The 10,560-nt window shown below is 44.1% G+C and overlaps 1 protein-coding gene across 1 annotated transcript in view; it reads left to right on the top strand.

Moving 5' to 3' along the window:
• The window catches only part of FAIM2 (Fas apoptotic inhibitory molecule 2), a 78,358-nt gene that overhangs the window by 28,921 nt on the left and 38,877 nt on the right, over positions 1-10,560 (top strand). Inside the window, exons 5-6 of the mRNA XM_015418738.1 lie at positions 1,029-1,082; positions 9,502-9,526. Coding sequence (XP_015274224.1) covers positions 1,029-1,082; positions 9,502-9,526 — 79 coding nt within the window. The remainder of the gene's footprint in view (positions 1-1,028; positions 1,083-9,501; positions 9,527-10,560) is intronic.

Here is a 10,560-nt window from a genome sequence, read left to right as displayed (position 1 = left end):
GACTCTATAATGACATTGATGCTATCTGGGAATAAAGATCTTGCAGTTACAAAGCACAGGCAAATATCCAGGAACTTTTCATGTGTCAGGGAGAGACTGAGGTTGAGTGGTGGAACATCTGGTTTGCACGCAGAGAGTCTCAGGTTCAGTTCCCAGCATCTCCAGTTAAACAGGGTCAGGTAGTAAGTAGTATGAAAGACCCATGCGGCTGTGGTCAGGCAGCTGTGGTCAGGCAGGTTGCTGGTGGGAGATCTCTCACTCTAGCAGGAAACCTGGCAACCATACATGGACCTCTGTGGTTCTTCAGAAGCCTACCATGGCTGTCTCAATTAGCAGAGCAGTAGTGGCTGAACAGCTCTGCTGGAAGACAGCTTTCCACCATTACCTGTCATCCTTCCCTCCAATACGCAGCCAAATGGGACTCTGAGGTGTATTCTAAGGTCTGCTGCAATTGATGTAGGCTGCTGGTAAGAACCAACAGGCATGGCTCACTGTCAGCATCTTTCAGGAACTGAGCATAGATTTTTATTGTAGGACCCAGTGCCCTTTGCAATGCTCTGGGGTTCATTGGCAGACAAATCAATGTGTAAAGGTTTCTATGAAGGTAGAAATATATTGGAAATAGAGATGTGCAAATATGGGCATTTCTATTTCTTTTGGTTTCACATAATTATGGGTTTTGATCAGCCAATTTTTTTTCTTGTCACTGATTCCTTTCCCCCCTCTTTTTCATGGCATTTTTTTTTTTACATTTTCTGTGCCATTTAGGCTATGCAGTTGACTCACGAATAATGTAGGAAAATGTTATGGGGAAAATCCAGTTCATGGAAACAGAAAATAGTGGAACAGCAGAGGTTCATGGGTCTGTTCCTTTTAAGGGACATCAGCCTAAGCAGCAAGCTTTGTGAAACTCATCTCTGTTTGAAGATGGCTGAACTATGGACACGTTCCTTGGTGCAGCTACTGGTGGTTCCATTCCAGTTTTTCCTTATCCTCACATATCTTCTCTCTCTTTCTTTTTCCTACAGTGAACCAGTCAAAGGATATATCCAGTCAAACCCAGCCTGGTACTGGGCTTCTTAGTAAGTATTAGCTCAGCAAAGGTTTTTATAGGCATGCTTATGTCATACATGGTTGGGGCAGCCAAACATCTGCACAAAATGTGCATCCTCATCCTATGCATCTTTTCTTTGAAGTAAGCCAATTGAAATCAATGGGACATACTCCAAAAAGGTATGCAAAGGATTGCCAAAGTTAAGCAAATTTTTTACATGAGAGGAATACAATCACTTGGAGTTGATTGTCTTTTCTTATAAATGCATGAAATTCATTAGCATTTGTACCAGGCTCTAATCCTGCACAGAGTAGGGCTTGTTATCATGCTGGGCATGATTAGATTGCTGGCCTTGTACATTTTCACACCTGATGCACAGAGTAAAAGTGATGCCCACCTACTCTGGGCTGGAGTTTTAGAGTCGTGCCAGCTTGGAGGGGGGCAGAAGTATTATTCATGGAGGAACATATTTCCCAAAATTGCAGATGTTGACCATTTTTACTGCCCACTGATTGTGCTGTTGCTTTGGCATAATGGGGTGGTGGAGGTGGTTGGAAGAGTCTTCACTCTGGGAATAATCACATGAGCAATTTCAGAGAAATAGGGAAGCACAGAGTGAGCATGACAGAATCATAGCTCCACATAGCCAATCAGGTTTCACTGTGTGCTGTTGGAACAAAGCCAGCAGAGGTTGCGGTCACACACACTAAATGATCCACTTTCAATCCACTTTCAGTGTACTTTCCAACTGGATTTTTGCTGTGTGAACTGGCAAAATCCAATTCGAAAGTGCATTGAAAGTGGATTATTTAGTGTGTGTGACCACAGCCAGTATGTAAGGGCACTGATGGTGGATGGGCCTCACTTTGAAAAGCTGCCAAAGGAGTTGACTTGCTGTTCACTACTGATGTCAGTTTTTCCAATCATTCCTCCACAATGGCCAGTTCTTTGTAAACCACTTTTTAAAGTTGCATACAGTAATGGACAATTCAGTTTTCTGAGCATTTCAGGTTTCATTTGAAAACAGTGCATTTCTAGCCCTTTTGGCAGCAAATATATGCTTGAAAGTATGTAGATAATGCCTGTTGCAATCTCAGGAGATACAGAGGTAGTTGTGAATTTCCTGCATTGGTCAGGGGGTTAGACTAGATGACCACTGGAGTCCCTTTCATCTCTATGTTTCTACATTAGCCCCTGGCCTATGACCCTCAGAAGCAGAGTTACACTAAACAGAGTAGCAGAGGTAAAATACATTATGCAAAATAAGAAAGATTATGCATTTTTTCCTCAATGTATATTGTTTAAACAAGTGTCAGAATTTAGGCTCTCTCAGCATAGCACCAAAGAGATGGTCAAGACGGCTTTAAAAAAACGATGGTGTTATGCTTCCAAATACAGTTCTGGATCTTATCATGTTTAAGTATATGTCACATGGAAGGAATGAAATTGTTTGCTGTACCAACAGGGGTGGGAAAAATGATTTGCAAGTGACATTTCTGTCTTATGTATACTGTGACCGTGGCTGATGCTTGGCTGATATGTTTTGCTGCCTCTCTGAGGGTCATCATTTGCACGGGTGAAAAGGTACAAGGTCCGCAATCTAATCATGCCCAGCATGCCTGGGAAGTGGCCTAGCATTGCTACTGTTATTTCTTGCTCTCCTACTTTGACAGTAGGGCGATTCTGCATCATTTGCTCCACATTTTCTCAACTGGGAGGGAAAAGTGCTCTAGCATTTGCTGCACATTTTCTCAACTGTGAGGGAAATGTGCAGCTCAAAACCACATGCAAATACCTTGGGACAGCATCGTACTGATGGCAAAGTCACCCCTGAATGGCCATAAATCTATGCAGAAGGTACCATAAAATCCAATTAACAAAAAAAGCCAAAGCAGCATGCAGTGTGGAGGCTACCATAAAATCCAATGATCAAAGAAAGCCAAAGCGGCATGCAGTATGGAGGCTACCATAAAATCCAATGATCAAAGAAAGCCAAAGCAGCATGTAATGCAGAGAGGAATTTCTGTTCCAACATAGGTTTCATAAAACAGTGGAGGGAAAAACCAGTGCAGAATCAGCCGATAGTCTCACATGAAGGAAATCGACCCCTTATCACAAAGTCAGAAAAAGTTTATCTTTTTAACGTGTGTATTTTGGGATACATAGCAGTAAGAGCAAGAAGAAAGGGTGGCAAGCTGTGAGTGGCCATGGTTGTCTGAGCCACCTCTGAGATGCATAACCAGCCATCGACCCCAAATAATCTGAGAAATTCCAAAGTTTCTTGTGCCTGTCCCATGCTATTAAAGCATCTGCTGATGAGGAATTTCCTGTGATGTCTGTAAGGTTATTTTTGACATTGGGGGAATCATTGAGCACGCCAAAGGTGAGCAATGCTGTGTGTGTGGCAGCAGCATTCAGAACCAGCCGCTTACTTTTGTTTTCACACAAGAAGAAGGAAAACGTTGGTGGACTGAATGGTGAGCGCATGGCCAGTGACCTTTGTACATTGTCTCTGTTCTACAAACAGATGGCACGTAGTTCCCACTCAGTGGACCAAAATGTAGCTAGTTCTCCGCTTTGTGACATCTAGGACTGGTTCAGATATGCATGCTTATCAGCATAGTGTGGTGCAGTGGTTAGAGCATAGGATCTAGGAGACCTGGGTTCAAATGTGACATAAAACTCACTCGGTAACCTTGGCTTAGTTATACTCTCTTAGCCTCACATACCTCTCAGGGTTTTGGTGAGGACAGCATAGAAAAGGGAGTGCCGTGAGTGCTGCCAGACACTCCTTAGAGGAAGGAGAGGATTAAAATGTGCTAGATAGACAGACTGCACCATCAAGTAACAATGTGCACGTGTGAATGAGCTGTCAGACTAATCACACAAGTAAAACTTACATGCCACCCAATGGCAATTCAAATGTGATGCCTTTCAGTTGAGTCAGCTACATTTTTGGCATCAGGATTTGAGGCGCCCTTGGCCAGGACATCATCAACAGGTACTTTTTACCTAGAAAAGGTAGGCCATATATGGAGAATTCGTTTGCACAGTCCCGATTAGTTGTGTTGAAGAGGGTAAACATGGTTTGTGATGTGATTCAGAGTACAAACGTGCATGGCTTCCAATTCCTGGATTTATTACAAACCAAACATTTCCCTTGAAAGCTCTTCTATGGCAGAACATAAAGTGAGATTTCCCATACATTCAGGATATGCGTTCAGTTGGTCTGTTCAAGTTCTAGACTCCAATCAAAGCTAAGCGAACATCACCAAAGGGTGAATGTTGTCTTCAGGCAACTGTGGAAACTCCAAAATCTAGAGAAAGAGAAGCAGAGTCTTGAAAGCCCAGAACAACCTGGGGCCATATTTAAAGGACAACTTCCTCTCAGCCCTTTTCACATCTACTTTGCTGCGGTGCTAGTCAAAGGATGATCAGCCGTGGCAGTCTTTGGAGATGGCTGGAGCAGAAATGGCTCAAGAGCTTTAAAGATACAGCTATATGGTTCCTCGTGGAAGAATGGGCCCTCCTTGATCCCAGGCAAAGACCCCTCTGCCTCCCTGGTCCACCCAATTCCCAAACGTAATCTGATTTCCCTGTTGGAAGGATGCGAAGAACTGTGGATGAGAGAGCCTGAGGACTTGAAAGAAAGGAAAGCCCTAGCCTATGTTAGCTCAGGTGAAGAATTAGCATAAATGGGTGTGCCACAGTTCATTCTTCACACCAGCTGCTTCTTACTACTCCTTTCCACAGTGAGGTTCGGTCAGCAGCATCCCATTAGAGGGCTTTCTCGGTTGTTGTACAGTGATCCTGCAACTGGCTGCCAGTTGAACTAGGGTTGCCAGGTCCCCCCTGGCCACCAGCGGGGGATTGGGGGGGAGTAGGGTTGCCAGCTTCAGGTTGGAAAACTCCTGGAGATTTGGGAATGGAGCCTGGAGAAGTCACGGACCTCAGTGGGGTACAGTGTCATGGAGTCCATCTTCCAAAGCATCCATTTTCTCCAGAGGAACTAATCTCTGTAGTCTGGAGATGAGCTGTAATTCCTGGGGATTCCCAGGCCCCACCTGGAGGCTGGCATCCCTAAGTGGAGGTTCCCACCTTACCCACATTTTAAGAGAACCTAGAAAACAACTTTATTATGGAGGGCTTTTTGCTAATTTTTATTGCTGTATCTGTAGCCTATAAATATGGCTTTTGGCTGTTGTTTATCACTGTCATTTTGACTTGTTTTATGATTTTATTGTTATGAATGCTTTATGCATTCCTTTGTAAACTGTCTTGGGATCACTTTGTGGGGGGAAGGAAAGCCTATATAAATTTGAAATAAATGATTAAAAAGACAATGCTCCCAGAGATTTTCTGGCTGTGTACTCTACAAACTCTGCATCCAAAGTAGCCTGTAGCTTTGCAGTGGTTTATTTTCTCGGTTATAGCCTTAGTGTTTTACCATGAGCTTTTTACCAAACGGTGACAAGACAAAACTATTCCTTCCACAACCCTCACTGGTGCTGTCTGAGCTGGAGCTGGTGTTCAGGGTATGGACAAAACTAGACTGAAAGAGAAATCACATTCCATACATTCTCTTCATTTTCACGAGAAGTTAATTTGGAACTCTTGTGGGAGGAAAAGTCCCACCACATATTTTCCTAGCATTCTTCTGTGGTTCTGATAAATCACTGGATCAATTCTGAATGAAGCTGTGTCTGACTGTTCTTGATTTTGGCAGGCACAGCTTGGTTTGTGGTGCTAAACCTGATGAGAAAAGCTAGCTATTGGTAACATCCACCTCCTCTCCACTCTTCTATACCCAATGAAGTTTCAGTCTTCAGGGGGTTTTGCTAGTTGCAAAAGAACAAAAACCCTAGAGACAAATCTTCACTCAAGAAGGCCTCAAAGACGGTAATCTTGAGGTGAAATTAGATTGTAGGTGACTTTTTCAAGCTTGCAACTCCCAGTCTGAAAACATACAGCACTCTTGTTGCAAATGTAACTGGGTCCTGCTATTTCAGGAACAAGCTGCTTTCCCATTAGGCAGAAGGTTAGGTGACAGCCAAGTGAGCCAGTTTAGGGTTACATATTATATAATCTTTTACATTGTGGATCAAATTTAGGGTTAAATTTACAAGTTTAGGGTTAAAGCCAAGTGAGCAAAGTTAAGGCTAAAGACTATATAATCGTTTACATTACGGAAATATACTTGTGGAATTTTTAAAAGATTACATTCTGCCAGTTTTATTTATTTAGATATTTATACTTTGCTTTTTTCTCAATGTGACTCGAAGCAGTTTACACCATCATTTTCCCTCCATTAACAACCCTGTGAGGTAGGTTAGGCCAAGAGAGAGGTGCTGGCATCAGGTCACCCAGCAAGTTTCCTTGGCAGAGTGGTAGGGTTGCCAGCCCCCCAGCTGGCTGTGTGGGAGAAAAATAAAATTTAAAAAATGGATGATGCCAACAGTGAGATGACACACCTGGGAAGACCTGGAGATAGAGTTGGCAGCCCCTCCGCTGGGGCAGGGGATTCCCTGCCCCTCAGCAGGTACTCCCCACCACCACTCCGCTGGCTGGCAGGAGGGAACATGGCATCAAAATGGAGAGGGCATCAGCAGCGTCCTGATGTGCTGATGTCACTCCCTGTGCACCTGGAAGTAATGACACTGTGTCACTGGGGGATGCTCAGGTATTTGGGCAAAACCCTTTGTTTAAACCATAAAGCTGGCGATGCACTGACATTGCTTCTGGTTTGCATAGCGGGCCCCCACTACCTGGAAAGCCCGGGGGGGTGGCAACTCTACCAGGAAGTTATGTCAGGCCTCTCTAGGAACTGGTGAAACTCTATGGCGTTCTTAGTGATTCCTAAAGAGACCTGACTGACATCACTTCCAGTGTTTCCACAGAAGTCCTGCCAGTCCTCTCTAGGAATCTCAGAAAATTCTATGGTTTTACCCTGGAAGTGCTAGCAGCTCTGATTTTCTTCCAATAGAGGGCATGATGTCAATTCTGCGTTTCCCAGAAATCATGTCATAGTCATACTGTGTACTGTTACCCCACCACCACAAGTCCTTGCCCTCTTAAGTCTCTTGCTGGTTGCCTGGCTGGGCCTGGAAACTACATAGTGGGGATTTTAACCTGACTCTCCCAGATTGTAATCTGATACTTTAACCACGACACCACTTTGACTCTCCAGAACATATTTTATACTGAAACAGATGTTTGGTGTTACTAATGATTCTCCACTCTGTGAAAGTGGTTGGTATTGTGAACGATTTCCTCTCAGTTTTTATATTTTTCCATTAAAATCCTGTGGGAGGAGGGGCTATGGTTTCCACTTTCTTTTACAGCTCTTGCCCTCCAAGATGTAGTCTGTGTTTTAAAACTGATCCTGAGAGATTTGACTAGATGTGCCTTGTAAGCAACACACAAATCAACATCTGTATTGTGTTTTGTATGTTATGGTGATTTCTTAACATTGATTCCTTGTGAGAATCGTGGGCTGTAAATGAAATAAGAACAGTAATTCAGAGTGTCCACCAATGGTGCTTTAACGGTGCTTTGGGGCTTGCCATTCTTCCATGCACTGACTAGGGAGGTTGGATCTCCTGCTATAGTAGGAAAACTCCCAGCCTGGACCGCTATTCCCCACTTTTGTTTGACAGGGCGGCAAGTGGGAAATGGTGCAGCGATTCAGCTTCTTGCCAACATGAGGTGTAATTTTTGTCACAAAGCTGGAAGTGACATCCTCAGGTCAGCACAGTGCTATAGGAATCCTTGAGTGTTGCCTAATGCAATGACGTCACTTCTGGTTTTCCAGTGGAAGTGATGTCACCCATTGGCGTATTGCTTTCCCCCACACCCCAGATTCTCCTGCCAGGGTGCCAACTTGGGCTTGGAAGTAAAGAAAGACCAACACCAGTGAGTTCTGTGAGATATCTCATAGCGGTTCATAGTTCAGCTGTAAGGTTTCTGTAGACATATTCTAGGTGCTAACCAGAGCTCAACTTACCATTATGCCTAGCAGTGAGGAGAAAGGACTTCAGCAAATAACAAGGACCCATTACTGTTGTGTCATCTGTCACTTGATCCAAAGAGAGGCTATGGATTATGTCCTGCCTCCGAATTGTCATTCACTGGAAGAGACAAATAACACCAGCCCTCGGCTTTATAAATTGCTAGCCAAATGTCTGTCATGATGATAGGTGTGGGCAGGGCTTTTTTTGTAGAAAAAGCCCAGCAGGAACTAATTAGCATAATTGGCCACACCCAACAGCAGAAACTCATTAGCATATTAGGACACACCCCTGACAGCACAGGTCATTAGCACATTAGGCCGCACCCCCATGTTACCAGAAGTGTGGTCATCCAGCCACACCCACCTTTTGCTTCTTATTCTGTTTACCTTGTTTGTTGTCAAAACCCAGGGCTTTTTTTGTAGCAGGAACTCCTTTGCATGTTAGGCCACACACCCCTAATGTAGCCAATCCTAATGAGTTTCTGTTGTTGGGCGTGGCCTATTATGCTAATGAGTTCCTGCTGGGCGTGGCCAACTCAGGAGCCAGCCGGAACTCCGTTCCTGTGCGTTCCTGCCCCAAAATAGCCCTGGGTGTGGGGAAATGCCCATCATTATCTGTGGGTGGGAAGGACTCATACTGCAAAGACCTCTGGACTAAAGAAGCACATTATACCGCACCATCTTCTGGAACACTCCCTATGACATCCAGTACCTGCTTCCACAGTGTAAGGGAAGAATATAGATTGAACCATCACTATAGAATGCTGTACAACAGTGCTCTAGTTTTTCCTCAAAGGAGTAATTGCTTTCCACACACACACACACACACACACACACACACACACACACACACACATAAATGGGTGCAAAAGGGTTACATTTAGGGACCTCACTGAGGTGGGGAGCAGTGTTCCCTGTAAGCTGAGTTAGTGTTTTTTAGCCTCCGTCTCACACCTTTTTGTCTTAGCTCAGGAAGGATAGCTCCATAGCAAACTACTTTATGCAGTAGCAGTAGCCAAATCACTTGCTCACAACTTTAACACCAGTAGCTCACAAAGTAAAATTTCTGCTCACAAGACTCCACAGCTTAGAGGGAGCACTGTTGAGGAGCACATCTACTTCCTGCCTTTGGTTATTCCTCTTGGTGAGAATCAAGGCTGCTCCTTCACATACATAACTCTATCCCAAGTTCCATGCTTTGGATACTCTGGATTATGATGGAAAGCTGAGCACTGGCTTTTTAGTAGATAGAGAAGACAAACAGACAGACAGACAGTGTTCTCTATTTAATTTTTTGTAGTACATTTTCTAAGGGCTGGATTCATTCCAATGTTGGAAGGAAGGAAGAAAAGATAGGTGGAAGTCATAGCCACGAAGGAGACTGGTTTTCCCTGCATTTCATTTCTTCTTCTTCTTCTTCTTCTTTGTTTCCTTGCAGTGCTGTTTTCTTTATCACTTATTTGATTCGGTAGAAGCTAGTTCTATCATAGAGCTTTTACCCACAAACCAGAGCATTGTCCCCAATGAGTGACATAGGCTCACTGTGTTTGTTTCTGGCTTATTCCCTCCCCACTCCCAGTAAATTCAGCCCCATCCCTCACCAGCTGGTCCGATGCACTTAGCAACCCTATTGGTCTCTTAGGAACTCCTGGACTCAAATCTAGCTGTTTTACTGCCAGACAACATGGCTGCCCCTCTGAAACTCCCTATGGCTTTTTATCCTTTGTTGGAAGAAGCAATCTGCACTACCTTGAAAAGCTTTGGACACCCTTCTATATACAAACCTACTTTGTTCTTCATTTTGTGTGTGCTTTCGGTGTGAATAATTCAAAGAAAACCCAAAACACCATGACTTCTTTTTGGCATCCTATTTGTTTTGAACTCCTGGCTTCCCCAAGTGGCAGAACATTCAAAGGGCTGCCTTTTACGTGGTCAGTTCTCTTGGTAGGAGAGATTACCGGGTAGTTATGGTGTTGCTGTCTTATCTATTTACAAAATACACAAATGGAGCATGGGGAATAGGGAAGGAACCTGGGCACAAACCCAGACAGACAGTTCTAATGTTTCAAGCAGCATCAGTTCTCGCAAAGCAAATAGTACGTCCTTGGATTCCCACCCCCTGGTATTAGTCTTTGCTAGCTAGCTGCCAAACTCAGATTCTCTCTTCTGGTTCTTTGCTTCACTGTGTTCAAAATGGCCAGATTACGTGTCTTGAAACACCACCTAAACAAATGAGTATTCAGTAACTACGTGAACACATGAAGCTGCCTTATACTGAATCAGACCCTTGGATCAGTCACTCTTGTCTACTCAGACAGGCAGCGGCTCTCCAGGGTGTCAGGCTGAGGTATTTCACATCACCTACTGCCAGATCTTTTAACCTGAGATGCTAGGGATTGAACGTGTGGCCTTCTGCATGCCAAGCAGATGCTCTACCACTGAGCCGCAGCCCCTCCCAGCCACCAGAGGTCAAAAGACATAAATTTTCATTCAAGTG

The sequence above is a fragment of the Gekko japonicus genome, unplaced genomic scaffold (assembly GCF_001447785.1).
Source record: "Gekko japonicus isolate JY-2015 unplaced genomic scaffold, Gekko_japonicus_V1.1 scaffold823, whole genome shotgun sequence".
In the NCBI taxonomy this organism is placed as follows: domain Eukaryota; kingdom Metazoa; phylum Chordata; class Lepidosauria; order Squamata; family Gekkonidae; genus Gekko; species Gekko japonicus.
This window is presented reverse-complemented; position numbering and strand designations above follow the sequence as displayed.